Source organism: Apostichopus japonicus, chromosome 10 (genome assembly GCF_037975245.1).
Source record: "Apostichopus japonicus isolate 1M-3 chromosome 10, ASM3797524v1, whole genome shotgun sequence".
NCBI lineage: Eukaryota > Metazoa > Echinodermata > Holothuroidea > Aspidochirotida > Stichopodidae > Apostichopus > Apostichopus japonicus.
In genome coordinates, this window is record NC_092570.1 from 19444239 (window position 1) to 19461621 (window position 17383).

The window sequence follows — 17383 nt, forward strand, 5'->3', positions numbered from 1 at the left end:
TTGTACTACAATCTGGATATACGTGTTAGTGCTAGATTAAGTACTCATACTGTTCACATAGGGATGTTTGTACTTGTACTGGTACTCCATGACAGAAAGTGAATTACTTGTACTCATGCTGTTGTACTCATAAAATACAAGACTGTCCATCTGTACATCATTCATAGAGTCATCCAATCACTCAGAGGGTATTAAAGTAATCACTAACAGTGCAAAACATGCCTGGCGTGCAGATGGAAGTGATGGTAAAACTACAAATGATGATTCATTTGTCAAATGCATATTTCAATGAAAGAGATGCAGGAAGGGAAAATAAATATATGTATATAATGGTAAGGGCATGCAGAAATCAAAGGAGGATGGGTGAAAACAGAAGGGATCCCTGCAGAATAAAACATAAATCATTTCTGAAGTGTTACGGCAACCATGACACATATTCCTGGCTTCAGTGGAGTTTTCTGTCCAAAGTTGTCAGAAACTTAATATCTTACTAGCTTTATAACCGTTGATACTATGAAACCATAACCAAGCTTATGCCAACCATAAATGACTGATCCATTCAAAAAGGAAAATGGGATTTGATCAAGTCGTACTTTGGGCCAACAAATTTCTCTGAATTAAAATTTCTGACAAATAATCTGTAATAATATTAGTTTTTTAAAATTTTAAATATTAACTAACGATCAAAAGAAATCTGGCACTTGAAGGAAAGAAAGGAACATACAAGAAAGAACAACTCACCCCAAAAATTATTCTAATTATATTAAAAATTATACTAAAAAAAATTATATTAGAAGATTGAGATTTCATTATATGCTACAGCCAACAATTCTGCTAGAGCAAAAGATTCTCTCAAGATAGCTTGTTTCTTTTACAGAATGTGTGTTTCCTTTCGTTGAAATAAAACTGAATAGAACCAAAGTCTTTTATCATGAAAATCATTAGCAAATACATAAAATCTTGCAAAATTTAGTAACCGTTTGACACAAGCATCATAAATTTGCCTGCAGACCTACCACATGAACAGAGGAGATCTCCCTACACTAGCCTTAATTTCATGAACACCAAGCAGGGCTGAAGATTTTCTTTTTACCTCCTTATCAAATATTTTAGGCTTATTACCGGCTTATTGCACAGTTTTTGACAAGAAGAATATTTGCATAGAGTTTATACGGAACATTACATCGACACTTTGAGGTAATCTTTTGAGAAGAAAGGTAAAGTTATGAAACACAACATGTTGCCCTGCATAATTTACCAAAAAATCTGACTAACTTGTGATGACAATATCACATGCACTTCATCTTTACCTATTATAACATTGATTCTTAAATATCAAATTTGATTCATCATGACTATACTATCATCTTTCTAAACAAGTATTAAAATTAATTAACATACAAATTCATTGGATCTTTCATAATCATTTCCATTCCCAGAAGAAGAGCAACCTCTCTTTATGTACTACTCGAGCTCGACACTAAATTAAAGTTTCCTCCAATATCAACTGGTCTCAAAAAAGAAAAAAAAAAGAAAAAAAAGAAAAAAAGGGAGATAATGACAAAAAACCTCTTACCTTTTTCCCAGCCTCACTTTTGCCAAATGTGACCGTCCCTGTCAAAATCTGGCCCAGACTAGCCCCCTTGGGGAGTTTATCGTCTGGTATAGGTGGGATGAAGATGGGTACAGACGACCCGGCAGCCAGGGTCATGGAGGAGATCTTGTTCTTGCCCGCGATGGCAGCTGCGTGGGTGGAGAAGACGTCTACCGAGAGACTGGAGGAGAGCTTCTGGTCTATTAAGATCACCATCTCCTTCAGCCGTTCCAACATGTCCTTCTTCTCGTGGCGGACTTGAAGCTTCAAGGTGTAGTCCCCTTTGTCTAATTTTAAGGTGTACTGTTATGACAAAAACAAAATAATCATAATAATAATACCCCATACATTTTAGACTATTAATTTATACAGAGTTGATTAAGATTTTTGTCAACATAAAAAAAAATTGTTTTTGAGTTCCAATACCCATAAACATGATTATTATGGATTTTGGGTAATTTTATATCACCTGTCGACCCAGGTTTTACTATCTGCAAGATGAGCAAATGTCATTCACTATTGCAACAGCTGACCAAAGTTGACCTCAGCAATTTCACAATTTCATGATATTGTGAGAGGTCTCCCTTCTCCCAGTTGAACGCAGTTCTTCGTCTCAGAAATGTTAGCACTTATTATTGTAGTCTGCCTCACCACTACCAACACCACCATCATCATCAACATCATAAGCATTATGAATGATATATTGTGTTTTATTAAACAAAGGATGGAATTCTATTGTTCTGTTTGTCTTCTCTGATTATTACTGGACTGACCTGATGAGGGTAAGCATCGCCAGCTCCCATGTATTGTTTGTTTCCGTCAAACAACATCCACATCTGTGACTCGTACTCGGATTCGTAGAGTAAATCGCTCAGAAGAGGACAGTTTGGCGTTATTTCCGACGTCTTACTCTGAAAGATCAAATGACGAGATTCCTCAGGGCGGGCCAAGAAATGAATGTATTCGAGGTATAAAATGCGTTGCTTCTTAACGTGAGTAATTTAATGGTAAAAGAACTGATCAATACAATCTTATTTCTATATGGATAAGCTAGTAAGGATTAAAAGATGGCAACTACTGTGTTACGCTTCTCTATGTCTTGACCAATTTCTAGCTAGAAATAAAATTCAGTTTAATGTCACATGCAGATTACAAAAATCATGATGGCAAAAGTGACACAAACTCTTTGTTAAATTTGTTCCCTAGTACATTACAGTTACATTAACAGTCTGTGGATACGTACCTGATGAAAGTTATAAGTAAGTACTAGTTCGTAGACCTGCCTGTTGTTGGGAAACACATCTCTCGAGCCAAGAGGTCTGATCTTATGCTCCGATGGCCTGAGAAGTGACAAAATACAGATACATTTTAATCAACATTTCAGGTCAAAATAAACAAGAATGGTTCTTCTGTGTAGGCTAGGAGTTTTCTATACAGAATGCGTGTGAATAACGCAAAATATTTCTAATGTGTTTAAACATTTCACTTTTCTTTCCTGAAACAAAAGTATCCATAGGGTTACCACAGTTGCTATTACTGAAGAAGGTGACAAAAAACAAAACAAAAACAAAACACACACAAAAAAGGTGAAAGAAGAAAATAAATACACTCAATTTGCCAAAATTAAAGTATTTGAAAAGTCTTAATTGTGGAACAGTAGTAACAGGATTGTGAGGTAGTTATTGTGGAGAACATAGTACTTTCCTTGAAAAAGTAGCGTTTTTATTCAAAGTTCTTTAGATATTTTCCCTCCTTCTCCAGGTAAAGATATAATACAGTAAACTTGAAAAATCCAGTCAAATGCCCTTAAATCATTCAAAATGACAAACAAAAATATTATTATTATAACAACAACAACAATAATACTATATCAGGCAGTATTGGCAAAAATTGAGGTTAGAAGACTTTGGAGATAGGGAATGGGGTGAGGGGACTGAATCCAGAAAGGAATAATCCCACAAAAGGGAGAACAGTGTTGTTTCCTCCAGAGGGTGTAGATAGAAAGTTATTTACTTTTAGAAGGAGTTTGATAACAAACCTGAGAGGTTGCACACAATTCTTGATGGATATAGATGGTGACAGCTCTTCTATACCTAAGGTGGATCTCACATCAATTCTGTTAACTCCTAGAGCAGCATGCTGTTGAGAGGTAAACAAGAGAAATTAGTTCCTAAAGAAAATCCGGTTGCATGTGTGGCTAAATGTTTTTAATCTTTATTTTATTTAGTTTAAGCTGTTTTTTATTTGTTTATATATCATTAGCTACTGTTGAATGGAGACTTTTTACTTGGTGTACAAAAGGATAGTTATGATCTTGTGAATTCCTCCTGCATTTAAGAAAAATTCAGCACTTAACCTAAACCTACCACATTTTTCATAGCAGAGGTACTTAGCCTAGCCTACTTTACATAGAAGTACTGGGGCTAAAGTTATCAATGACATGAGCTGTTGGGGCTAGCTACTAGCTAATTTTTACCTATAAGTAGGAAAAGCTGCATAGACCTTCTTTGGAACATTTCTCTACACGTGAATGTGGTGACTAGCGGAATCTTCAACTAACTGTAACTAAATTTCTTTCCTAAATTTCACTTCTTCCAGCACATCACAAACGCTTAATTTAGATCTTAAATTTTTATGTTGGATAGGAACTGTGTAGCTATGTAGCCGGGACGCATCATTGGATACCACTTAACTTAGCTACTCCTAATTACTGTAATATCATCAAACCATTTCTCCCAAAACAAATTGTTTTTTGTGTTCTACATATTTTATTGAAGACTCATTAATGATAAACTTTTTATGATCTAACTTCTGAGATTTGTGATGAGCAATCCTCTCCCTATCTCTACTCACCCAGCCCCTTCTTTTAAATGTTTTTTTTTCCAAAAGTTTCCCACTGCTATTATTAGTTTCCTACTTTCCATTTGCTCAGATAATATTTGTTACACATTCACATGTTAAGAATTCTTATTCAGACTGAAAGACTTTCTGAAACAATGATATAATAACTAATAAATATGAACTAATAAATATTCAATACAGGTGAAACTCCGCCCGCGACAATATATCATCGAAGAAGCTTACCAATTGAATATTGGACTGGCTGGGTTTTAGACCGTGGAAGGTCATGGTGACACTGACATATGAAACAGCGAGGCTGGCCCACCACTGCGCTACCGCAACCTCAAGAGTGGTACCTGAGATGACAGCGAACGGTGGGTAGACCACGGAACCCTCGGGAGGTATCGTGAGGAACTTGTAATGTTCGTGTTTACGGTAGGCACTCTGGGGTTGTATCTGTACTGCATGGACGACAAACTTGGAGGGGCAGTCTCCATCACGAGAGTTGACTGTAATTTCTGCAATGTTGAATTCATAAGAGCAAAAAAATAATAATAATTGAATGAAATAATGATAAAGAATGCAATATGGGGTTAAATTAAGCAGCCATTAAAGAATGGGATTACGTGTGGTAACTCTGGCTATGTTATGCCAGCACAAGCAGGTATCAATTCTATAGATACTGTTGCCAGGGTAACTATAAAGACCAATTCTTCTTAAACTTGTCATCTATCTTAAGCGTTGACTATTTCATTCACTTTGATTTGTGAACATCGTAATAAATTAAGGGAAGATTAAGATGCCAAGAATTTGTTTTTCATTCTTGTGTGCTTAACAAGAAATAGGAAACGGACAAATGAAAAACAAAGAATAAAGAATTTTGCGGATAAAATATTTGAAAAGATTACCATTATTCTATAGTTTGTTACATCTTGCTCACATACTGCAGAAAACAAGACCTGTAATTTTGAAAATGTGTGAATCAATCACTGAATAAAAATAGCTTTAACTTACCAACCCAAGTGGCACCATGTGGAACCAGTACAAAATGCCTTTGTATATGACCCGCCTTAAATTCCCTGACCTCGCTCTTGTAAGTGAAGCAATCAGCGCCGCTGATCTGGTGTGGTTTGATGACTGTTATAGGTAACCTGAACAGAGGGCCTTTTTCAGGCTTCTCAATATCGTAGCCACATATCTGTAGAAACGATCAAAAAAGAACGTGAACAGAGAAAAGCAATATTTGGCTATGATGGGTCAGAACATGTGACCTCAGAAATACAGTTTCTGCGCTCTACCAACGTAGCTCTACCAACGTAGCTATCCATCCCTTAGTTATTGAAACATGACATAGTAACTGTTATTGTTAAAGAATGTTAGATTAAGACCAGGTATCAGTAAATCTCCTTATGAATGTACAAGAATGCGTTTACCATCTCATGTTGACTTTACGGCAGGAAATCGTCTAGTGCTACAAATCAATAAATCAAAACAATTACTAACGAAGGATGATCAACAATGTCTGAAGCCTCTGGTTTTGTTTTTATTTGCAATCCATCCGAGAAAGATCAAAATATATAGCAAATTGGAACCTGCATCTTAAGAAGACGAGGGGAATAATTACCTGTGTGTAATGCACTCCTTCACGCAGACCTCTGGGATCTAGTTTCACGGTAATACACCGTGAGCTGTTCATTAATTCAAGGTGAGTTGGGCAGGACACCCAGGATACATCACACACCAGATTAATATGTAAGTTAAAAGAAATCTTCTCGTTAGGATCTGCGAATAAGAAGGAAAAAACATACATGCATCTCATTAATGATGGTCAGAATACCTACATTCCACACATAGCACAATAAAAAATATAAAAAAACAGATAGATAAATATTGTTGAATTTTGCCAGTAATTTGAAGTTACTTGTTTAATATTTATTCAACAGAAAGAGGAAGGTTCTTGATAGGTAACTTTGCAAATTATGGTTCTTCCTCACAAAGATCTCAACATTTGCTTCACAAATTTAACCACTGGCTAATGTGACTCTACATTTGTTAATATTTCCATTGCTGCCAAAACAAACATTATACACAATGTGTTTGGAATCACTGTAATAGTCTTTCTTTATTCTAGTTGTAAACTGCATTTTTGTGAAACTCTTACAATACGTAAGAAATCATAACCACGTTTGTGAGAAGGGAAAGCAGACAATGTTCTGTGTTTTTCTCCTACTTTATAAGACCTGCACAATTCAGTTTGAACACCACTTGATTTTGAAGCAGCAAGAAAATGAAATATTTCGGTACTATATGCGGATTATCATGTTTTTTCATTTACATATTTTATTAAAATTTTTACAAAAATGAAAAAATAAATAAGAGAAGAATTTTTAGTTTGTCTTTCTTTTTGAGAGTTGCAGAACCTTTCCGACTTAGAGATGAATCAACATGGCTTAAAATGCAACAAGAATTTGAAATAGAACTCACCTGTGTTTTCTGCAAATATAGGTTCTATATTGACATTTTTCTCGTGTGGTTTGCTAAGCTGTGCATAGTCTCGTAGATAGATGCCTCGGTTGCCGTCCGTGCTGACCTTAAATCGTAGATTCTTGGCTGGACAGTCCCAGTGCTCTGTGAGGTACTCGTATGCTTTGTGAATCTGTCATATTGAGAGATTAAACAACAACAATTAGAAATGATAACCGCCTTGTGCTGACAACTTACACCTCAACTCCTTTCCTCACCCTGTCATCTAAATTTTTGAATTACACATCCTTTCATTTCCATTTCTCTGTCCCTTGCAATGCAGCTTTTGTAACAAAGCTAGGTAACAAACAACAAGGTTTTTGGTATTTTTGGGGGTCACAAGTCTTCTGTCCCTATATCTGCTATCTCTCTGTTTCACCTACTACTCATGTGTTCAGTTATCCATCTATCACATACTATCAATGTTAATGAGGTATATTAACAGATCTAACCCATGGGTGATTCTCTGTCACCTACCATTGACTTGTTCATTAATCCATCTGTCCTACATCGAGACTGTCAGTGATAAAAATTACAATTTTTAAAACTCTGAACTGTTCAACCATTTAACATTCTATTAATATATATATTTATATATATATATATACAAACATTGATAAGGTCATTTAGCCTTTTCATCTTTCTCTATCTAGTTTAATCTAATTTGGCAAAGAAATGTCACCTGAATTAATCCATGGCCCTGTCCGTGTGGTTCGATCTGATCAAGGAAGAGGGCGGTATTCTCCAGCGCTCTTCTGATGCTGTACGGTGTGTATGGAAGCCCATTAGCTTTAAGACCTGATAGGACCAAGGCTGTTGAGTAGAATGATGAATATCAGTTTTAATAAGTTCATTTAATCTCAAGAAAAAAAACAAAAACAAAAATCGGTGCACAAGAAGAAGAGAAAGCAAGGAAACTTGAGAAGGGCTGATCACATTGTGCGTGCTGCAGTTTGGATATATATGTAAGAGTATTATATTTACCTATGCCACCACAAGCATTCGGTGATGACATAGAGGTACCGTTCATAAGCTGTGACCCTTTCAAGGTCCAGTTAGGTACTGAGGTAATAGCGCCACCGGGAGCTGTGATACTGACACCTAAAGCACCATCAACTCTGTGGAAATTAAAGTAAAAGGAAATGATTCTAAATGTTAGTGACTTGATAAATCTAATAAAGACAAAACACTTGAACTGCATATGTGTTACACTTCACACATTTCGATTAAGCCAAGCATCTTCTGGGCACAAGGTAGCAATGACTTTGCAGTCAAACCATTTTGAACTAACAAAAAGGGTACCACCTTTGAGCCTGTGGGGTACAGAGCCTGAACTGTAAATAGGGTCTTTTATGCACAAATGAATGATGGAAATCTACTGGGAAATTATAAATACATTTGAGAAAGAGCGGAGAAACCTTGCCCCTGCCCCTTATTTTGGTTGTAGTGAATGAAATTGGGGTGTGATACAGGGTTACATGATGTGCCTGGCACTGACTGGCGCCCCCAGCAAAGAAATGACTATGTGAGGCTAGTCACAAATCTCAAGTGCTGGATAGCTCAGGTTGGTACAACACAGGTCGCTTGTTCAATCCCGTTCTCGTCAAACCTTCTTTGCTCTTTTCAAATTGATATTTGTCTTCATGCTTATCTATTGATCACACCTGACTTGAACCCATTACAAGACGGACCATAAATTACAAAATATTAACTTCACCAAGTTAATGATAACTACAGATTTCAAGTTCTTTTTGCCTAATTACACCGATTCTGGTGCATTTTGGTCGAAAAAAGTAATAGATTATATTTTCAGATACATAATCTTTTCTGTCACCACTCTGTAATGTACCACCGGATTATGGCCAAATCGATGTCACATGCAGCTTTTAACGATCCAAATATGTAAAAACCACGTTGTCTTTGGACTGTAAATTATCCATGAGTTGCTTTGCTGTTGAGACTTGTTACAAATGTAACCCCATGATAGCACCCAAAGGGGGCCTGCGAGCTTACTTAGTCCTTGAGATATACTAGTTGCATAATGTCAACATCACATCTGATCCACTAGTAAACCTATAATTGACTCTGGTCAACTTCTCAGCTTACCCCATTTCTGAACATCGACCAAACGTTGCAGGAAGGATGGAATAGTAACTTACGTTGGGCCTCTGGATGACCAGGTGTATTGCATTCCCGGCAACTTTTCTCTGAGAGAATACTCAGCTGTCATCATTTCAGGAGATACATATGCACCGACCCCTACGGAGTAAAATTGATATCAAATTACTTGTGCTTGGTAAAACAGATATCGTTTCCCACGAGATTCACTCAAATTTAAATTTTTGTTCTTATCCATCAAGATACAATTAGCTAGTTATTAGCCTCAACAGTTTATGTCAGTAACAACTGCAGCCCCGATTCTTATATTCTTATAAAAAAAAATGAAAAAGAAGCTAGGTGCATATTTATTTATATGACAACATGATGGGTCTAGGCTACCTATTGATGCTTTGTGTATCGAAATAACAGATTTGATGGAAATATTGTTTATTGTGACATTAATGAAACAAACTAACACAAACTTTGTACTATCTAGTGGCAGACATTACAAACACAACCCCAGCTGTGTTAATATTTAAGTCAATTGTAATTTTGAAGTGTACAGTGGGGAGGATGGGTTGGGTAGCAATTACAGGACATACTTTCTATGAGATTCCCTTGGAATGCAAACATTATTAATTGCTATTATTTTGTTTCCCTGGGTTGCCGATGAAGTGGCATAGATTTACATCAGCTATTTTATTATACTTCTACATGCATGTCACCATGGTAACAGTAAAAAACGAGTTGTCTGACCTATGACACTACTAGTGGTGCCTCCTGGACAGCCGACAGTGGAAAGACCAGGGCCGTTGTTACCGGCCGATGAGACGTATATGATGTTGTACTTATTGACAGCCTCTGAGACAATACTGCATACTCTCCTGCAGGAAAATAGAACAGAACAGGAAAAGTTAAACAACAATGTGAGCTTCTATTAGCATTTGTAAGTTATCTCGGTTAAAAGCTATCATCAAAAGCCTCCCTCAAACCATCATGTCACAATGGTAGATTGTCTTTTAGGTTTGACAGGTATACCGATTAAAAGCTATCATCGAAGGCCTCCCTCACTTCAGCATGGTATAGTTTTTAGCTTATGTAGCTTTGTAAAGTATCAACTCTACATTAAAGATATCATCAAAGTTCTCCCTTACTCCATCAAGGTACAAGGTTGACATGAGTAGCTCTGTAAGATACTAACTCCTCAAAGTTATCATTCAATGGCTTCCCTCACTCCATTAAGATACGATGTTAGCTTTAGTATCGCTGTAAGGTATCAACTCCACAATGCTATCATCAAATGTCTCCCCTATCTCAATCATGGTACAATAATGACTATTGCAGCTTTGTAAAGGTATCCCAGCAAAGCAATCATCAGCAGCCTTACTCACTCTATCACAGCCCCCACAATAATTATCTTTGGTAAACTTTGTACAGTACCCCAGTCAAATGCCATCACCAATGGCCTTTCTAACTCCATCAGGGTATAATGTTAACTACTGCAGTTTTGTAAGGTATCGAGTTCCTTAAGAAGCTATCAAAACAATAATCCAGTACGCATATCTTAAACACTTTAAAAACTAAAAATCCCAATCCCCCACCCATCCACGTGACCCTCTTTGAATAGAACTATTTCATCCTTACCCTCCATCTGGCCAGTGAGCTGCCTCTCCGTAGCTGAAATTCACCAAATCTGCTTTGTGTTCAATAACTGAGATCATCTGTTTCGTGAAGATACAAAAAAAATGAAAGATAGTTACGAAAATGATCCCAAAACATAACCCAATTAATGATTCCAACTGCTCATACATTGTGTTTGTGTGTGTTGTAGTTTCGAGACAGGTTTAAGTGATACCCACACATAGGTTAATCAAATTTGCCGATACTGTTTACCTACTGAGGGGATTTGCTCTTTAAGTTTGTTCCTTTCTTTGACTGACTCATATGATCACACAATCAAGAAGGGACTGTCAAATTATTTACTCTCACATTTCATACACTTAGTCAATCATCTAACATAGATGGCATGCTCATTTCTTGTTAGACCCTAGTCCTACGGTTTTACTTTGTGCATGTGTGCAAATTAAATCATTGAGAAGATAACTGTTGTGCAGGATACGATAAAATAAACACACACTACTGGAGATAGACATCTCTTCTGTTTGTGTCATTTAGTGAGTGAGGTATCCATCTCACAAAAGAGGATAAAAGGCAAAAAAAGAGAGAAAAAAGAAAAGAAATGGAGCCCCAGGATTTTGGCAATTTAACAAAGATAAAAGAACTCACTGCTCTGACTAGTCCACTTCCTGTTTCCATAGAGCCTAGCCTTGAGTCTCCTATCTTGATTGCCAGTATCTGTGCTCCGGGAGCCACGCCATTTCTGGCTGGTTCGTTGGGGAAGTGAGCTGCAGCGATGCCTGCCACATGTGTTCCGTGGGAGCTGACATTTGTCACGATACTGAGAACATTGCCGTCCTCGAAAACATTGATGGAGTAGTTGAGTTTATCTGTTGGGGGGGGGGGGTAATGGGTGGGGGAAGGAAAAGAAGACATGAGGGTGATGAATATTTAGTATTGAAACCGTAACAACTTAAAAAACAGCGAACCACTATTAATTTATTACAGATTAACTTTAACCAATGCTAACATAACTGAATGGCTAAACTTGCATTGACTACTGAATATTCACACTATACAACTAGAAACTTTATTTATCAGAATTCTACCGACGTGACGGTTCAGGCATTTTCTGAATACCCTTCCTCTTGTGATTGCCAATTTATTTTCAGTTGTTGACTGATATCTTTAACACAACTAGCAGTGCTTCCATCATGATGGACTTCACCATGCGAATAGCATATTGTCAACTTGTCACAGTACGTTCACAACAGACATTTTAGACTTTAAGATAGCAGCATACTTCATTTCAAACGAAATATCAACATTAAGCCTAGCCATACAACCAAGTTTCAAAACAGACGTACATTCAAAGTCAATTAAAAGAGAAGCCTTAAAACCCAATCAAAACATCTTTTTTTCCTTCAGTAATTGTAACACTCAGAAGGTAACACCTCAATACCAATGAGCTGTGAAAGTCATCAAACACCACGCTAATCGGTATCTCAACTGTCAGGTGATCAGCGAGAGAGAGGGGAAGTGACTCTGTCATCACCGTGACTCACATAGCCAGTGACTTTCATCAAAATGCCCAAGGTTACGGTGAAAATTAACTTTCACACTTAGAGTCGATAGGGTTATTAATACAGAGACAATTACAAATGCATCGTGCTACTGGGACCGACTTCACTTGAAAGTCTGTCAACTGTTACAACGGTAACAAGGTCTAACATAATTAATTAAACAACTCAGTAATAGATGAATAAGTATGTTTCCAAAAATTTTAGGGCAAGTGATTAAACAGTTAAGACAATCATCAATGACAGTGAAAGATCATTTGTGAGTCACTAAAGTTAACTTACATGAGACTATAGTATTTATATGCACATGTATGAACATTTTCTGAAGTTTGGGATTTGAAATGTTAAAGTTGCTTACAGACTTTGGCTTCTTTTTGCAAAACATCTCATTCTTTACTGATATATTTCTTATGTAACAACGCTGCTTTGATATGCATAGAAGCATAGAAGATACATCACATTAACAACTTTATACTGTACACACGTCGCAAAACAGTGAATATTTGGAAAACTTATGTTTTGCACAAAGTTTTGATAGTACTTCTAATCAAACCATAATTAAATATGAATGTTACCATTCTTAGGAGATACAACATCCATGAGCAAATGGTAAAGTCTGGAAATTACCCATTCATACACTTGCTACCATTTTGATATACCTGAATCATTGTTGCATATTCATGAAATTCTTTGTAACATGGAAAGGTACTTATTACTATCCACCTACCTGAATGGCCAAATGTTGCATATTCATGACATTCTCTACCATACATAGTTACAGTATCTATAACAAACCACCTACCTGCATCACTAAATGTTGCAGATTCATGACATTCTCTACCATACATTACAGTATCTATTACAAACCACCTACCTGCATCACTAAATGTTGCATATTCATGACATTCTCTACCATACATTACAGTATCTATTACAAACCACCTACCTGCATCACTAAATGTTGCATATTCATGACATTCTCTACCATACATAGTTACAGTATCTATAACAAACCACCTACCTGCATCACTAAATGTTGCAGATTCATGACATTCTCTACCATACATTACAGTATCTATTACAAACCACCTACCTGCATCACTAAATGTTGCATATTCATGACATTCTCTACCTAAAATTACAGTAACTATAACAAACCACCTACCTGCATCACTAAAGGTTGCATATTCATGACATTCTCTACTATACATTACAGTATCTATTACAAACCACCTACCTGCATCACTAAATGTTGCATATTCATGACATTCTCTACCTAAAATTACAGTAACTATAACAAACCACCTACCTGCATCACTAAAGGTTGCATATTCATGACATTCTCTACCATACATTACAGTATGTATAACAAACCACCTACCTGCATCACTAAATGTTGCATATTCATGACATTCTCTGTAATTCTTAAGCAGCTTGCAGTTTTCTAGATCTCCACATTCGCTTGTGTCAACAACAGCACTAAAAAAAAAAAAGAAGATGAATATGATGACATGAACCTCATCATAGTTTTTCCGTTTGAATGTTAAACGAATGTGCCTAGGGACTTCCCCAACGGGGGAATCACATGCATCAGCTTACCGTACCTTGAACATGATGAGAGCTATAAAAGCATGTACAGGAAACACCCAATTTAGACTTGGCTTGAATGACAGATTCAAGCAAATGGCTTCGGGGGAAATCCTCTTATCACAGAAATGTCAACGTGTGTGTTTAACATGACGGAAAAATTTCCATCTTTCATAAAGGTAAATCGATGAGTGTGAGAAGATATTTTTCTTGTAATCGATCTAAGTATGGTGTTCAACCAAACGAGTGCAAACCTATTGGGGAATATTGCTATCTATTAGGATTCAGTGCTTTTACCACTAAACATGACACTAACTGAGGTTTGCAGCTAAAATCAAAGGAAAACCTTACATATGATATCAGGTGACTTTCATTAGAAGAAGCAGTATGTTTTAGACAACAAGACGGTTGAATAAAGGCACATGAGCTATTACACAGAGGATAACTACTGTCACATGGGGAAAATGCTATTAAAACCGCATGCAGTTTTAGGATCAATCCTCACTTGACAACATGTATGCATCTTTCCCTGTTTAGGAAATGGACTACAAGAGCTTTTTTAAATTTTTGTTTGGCTTTAATTCGCAATGTTCTGTTCCCAAAGTAGCCCCTTATTTTATCATTTACAATGCCAAGCTATATACTACAAGGTCCAACTTTTTTCATCCCCTAGCAGCTGTAAGTCTTATTCAAGCAATCTAGGAAATTATGCAAGCAGATACAAAACCGCACGGACTCTCGACTCATTCGATCCTTACCTCCAAGACTCGCCGTCGTGAAAGACGACGCAGTCGTAGACCGGACCTGGGTCGGAATACTTCTTGTCAGCGTTCTGCAGTATATCAACCTGTGCACTGAGGTTGTCCTTCTGTAGTTTATCTTCCTGATGACAGAGAAGGGGGAGAAAAAATGGAAATGTAAATCGAAAAGAGAATCAAAGAAACACATTAAGAGTAAAGTCTGGATGATAACGTAACATAAATTGGATTTTAATAAATCATGCCAGGTAAATATCAAATTACAAGGACAACATCTTACATGGAGTAACGAACATACCTGTCATCAAGTGGTGCAGGGTGGGGAGAGGGAGGGACCGATTAATTTTGTACCTTACTGTTTATATTTGATACCCCAAATTCGTATAGCAAAAAAATAGTCAGTTTTTGTGACTGTGATTTCATCTTTCCTCTAGAGGTCAAATGTTAGGCTACTGGAATTTTAAATTGAAGCAGTTATTATATCTGAAAAGTCAACACTTGAAAATATTTCCCTATTCACCACTGTCAGTCGCTGAAAAAGCCCCCCCCCCCTCCCCGAAAAAAAGAAGAGAAAACACTGTCACATTCAGTTTTATTGGAACTATGCAATCAGCTGTGAAAGACAAATATGAAAGTCCTGCACATTAATTCAGATGAATTCATAACCCCAGGCTTTTAGTCTGAGCCCAAGGTAGATAATTAAAGTCTTTTCAAGGCAGTATAATGGCACAGGTGTGCCTGATGATAAGCATACATTTCACCTTTTGCTTTAATCCAGATCAGTATCAGCCCCACATTTTAATCACGCTAAACTTGCTACAAGTTTCCTCCAAGGGTACTGTTCCAGAAATTCTCACCTTCCAGGCTGTTCCCAGACATTGAGGAGTTAACTAGTCATGGGGTAAATATAGTTTTGACTGATTGGAGGGCAAACTATTCTAAAACGTCATCAGGAAATTTGCATTTACTGACAAAAATACCAACGAATGTGAATTACTCATATTGTGGTGAATTCCCAAGTTTTGGAGTGGAAAACTGGATGCAAAATTATTTTTATGACAAATTATTTAATGATGCAAAACATAACAGTTTGTCAACTGCGCATCTCAAACATTACTTTCGATACAATATAGTGCCAAATTCAACTTCTTGAAATCAGTATGAAGGTGTTGAATTCCCCCAAAACTTAAATACTGTACCAACATTACCTAGACTTGAAAACTTGAATAGCAAGCAACTTTGCCACAGCAGGTGAACAATACATGATATCAATAATACATGAAGATAGAAAATGTAAATAAATTACGATCAAATTTCATTCTTCTAGTTCCTCCTGACCATACGTGAACAAAAATGGGAAGTACAGGTAAATCTTTTAATTAGATATACTGTAACTTGACCACTGACCTGTTTAGTGACTGTTGTGTGATCTGTTTCAAACCTCTCTAGCGCCCTCAGTGCATCTGCTACCTGTTGTCTATGAGGACCATCCCAGGTCTTGTCACGTCTCTCTTTCTGTGAAGCAAACGAGTACAAACAAATCTGACATAATATTCCGGATTTTACACAAGTTCGACAGACTGTTAATATTAAAACGGCGATGAATGAATCACAACGAATCTGTTTTTTAAGGCAAAAGATGGATTGTACTAACTCCTACTCAAAGTGTGTGGGTCTCATGCCTTTAAAGGCAAAGAGAAAACAATATTTGGCAATGTTGATAGACATTTTTTGCGGGTGCAAACGTTTAACAACTTTACAAGAATTTATATAATTTATAAATATAGAGCGCAGGCTGCCATATTTTTTGGGTGGGTCATCTGATAGTACGGACGTCATTGGTGTTACCAAGTTTAACTACATGGCAACGAACAATGTAAGAAACATAGCCTGCTGAATACTTGTTAATACTCGTAGGGAATGATATCATCAAGACAGCAATTGATTGGAGGCAGTCTCATTTCAGCCCGATGCCACTTTAATAGGTTGCGTGCTGAGGTTGTGAGGGGACAGGTGAGCGAGGAAACAAAGTAAATCAATGACTTATCTGGCATTGCTTAGAAAGATGAAAAAGGGCAACATAGTTACAGAACTTACAGTAATACAAAGCTGTAAGTACTGTAGGTTTTGTACACAGGACAATAACATTTTCATTATTTTATGAGTTCCAACAAAATTCATAACCCTAAAACTTGCTGCTGTAGATACAAAACTAGGAACACTAAATTATTCCCTGCCTGACTCCATTTACCATTTGCAAATCGAAACCTCTTTAATCCGGTGTGCTGCATCTATACATGTGCACTGGTGGGATCTGTATCATCCAATGCACATTAGCTCCCAAAAACTTACTGGTCTGGTTATTTAAAAGTATTGATATTTTCTGTGTCCATTCTACAAACACAAAACCACCCCCCACCCCCCGGGCCTCCCTCCTCCACATACATCCTTATGGTTCCATTACCTTTCCATTCCCATCTGCATGCACTCTGCTGGTAACAATTTAGCAATTCCCCAATCTTCCATCCAGACGGTAATCTATGTGTTCTCAGAGGAATTTCATACCTGAGAACATCTACTTTTGGACTTTAATTTCATGTCGGCAATATCGCCATAAATCAACAACTTGTCTCAAAGATTGCAACCTAAATAACTTCTACAAGTTTTGAGCAATCCAAAACCAGTATTAAAACAACCTTTAAATGTGAGCTCCACAAAATTTTGTCTCGCTGCTAACTCATTTACCAAAAAAAAAAAGAGGAAAAAACGAACAAAATTAAAAA

At 36.9% G+C, this 17383-nt stretch overlaps 1 protein-coding gene across 3 annotated transcripts in view; it reads right to left on the reverse strand.

Annotated features, from left to right (window-relative positions):
• The window catches only part of LOC139975299 (tripeptidyl-peptidase 2-like), a 46059-nt gene that overhangs the window by 16612 nt on the left and 12064 nt on the right, over positions 1–17383 (reverse strand). For 2 of the 3 annotated variants that reach the window (XM_071983119.1, XM_071983118.1), the window contains exons 4-20: positions 16008–16115; positions 14601–14725; positions 13637–13734; positions 11345–11565; positions 10703–10779; positions 9815–9942; positions 9118–9217; positions 7943–8076; positions 7641–7771; positions 6920–7091; positions 6060–6217; positions 5450–5633; positions 4679–4953; positions 3633–3733; positions 2838–2934; positions 2368–2505; positions 1577–1897 (exon numbers count right to left, since the gene is read on the reverse strand). In XM_071983119.1, the coding sequence (XP_071839220.1) occupies positions 1577–1897; positions 2368–2505; positions 2838–2934; positions 3633–3733; positions 4679–4953; positions 5450–5633; positions 6060–6217; positions 6920–7091; positions 7641–7771; positions 7943–8076; positions 9118–9217; positions 9815–9942; positions 10703–10779; positions 11345–11565; positions 13637–13734; positions 14601–14725; positions 16008–16115 (2568 nt within the window). Of the gene's footprint in view, positions 1–1576; positions 1898–2367; positions 2506–2837; positions 2935–3632; positions 3734–4678; positions 4954–5449; positions 5634–6059; positions 6218–6919; positions 7092–7640; positions 7772–7942; positions 8077–9117; positions 9218–9814; positions 9943–10702; positions 10780–11344; positions 11566–13129; positions 13191–13636; positions 13735–14600; positions 14726–16007; positions 16116–17383 lie in introns of those variants that run through there. The other variant, XM_071983121.1, reaches the window with a different exon arrangement.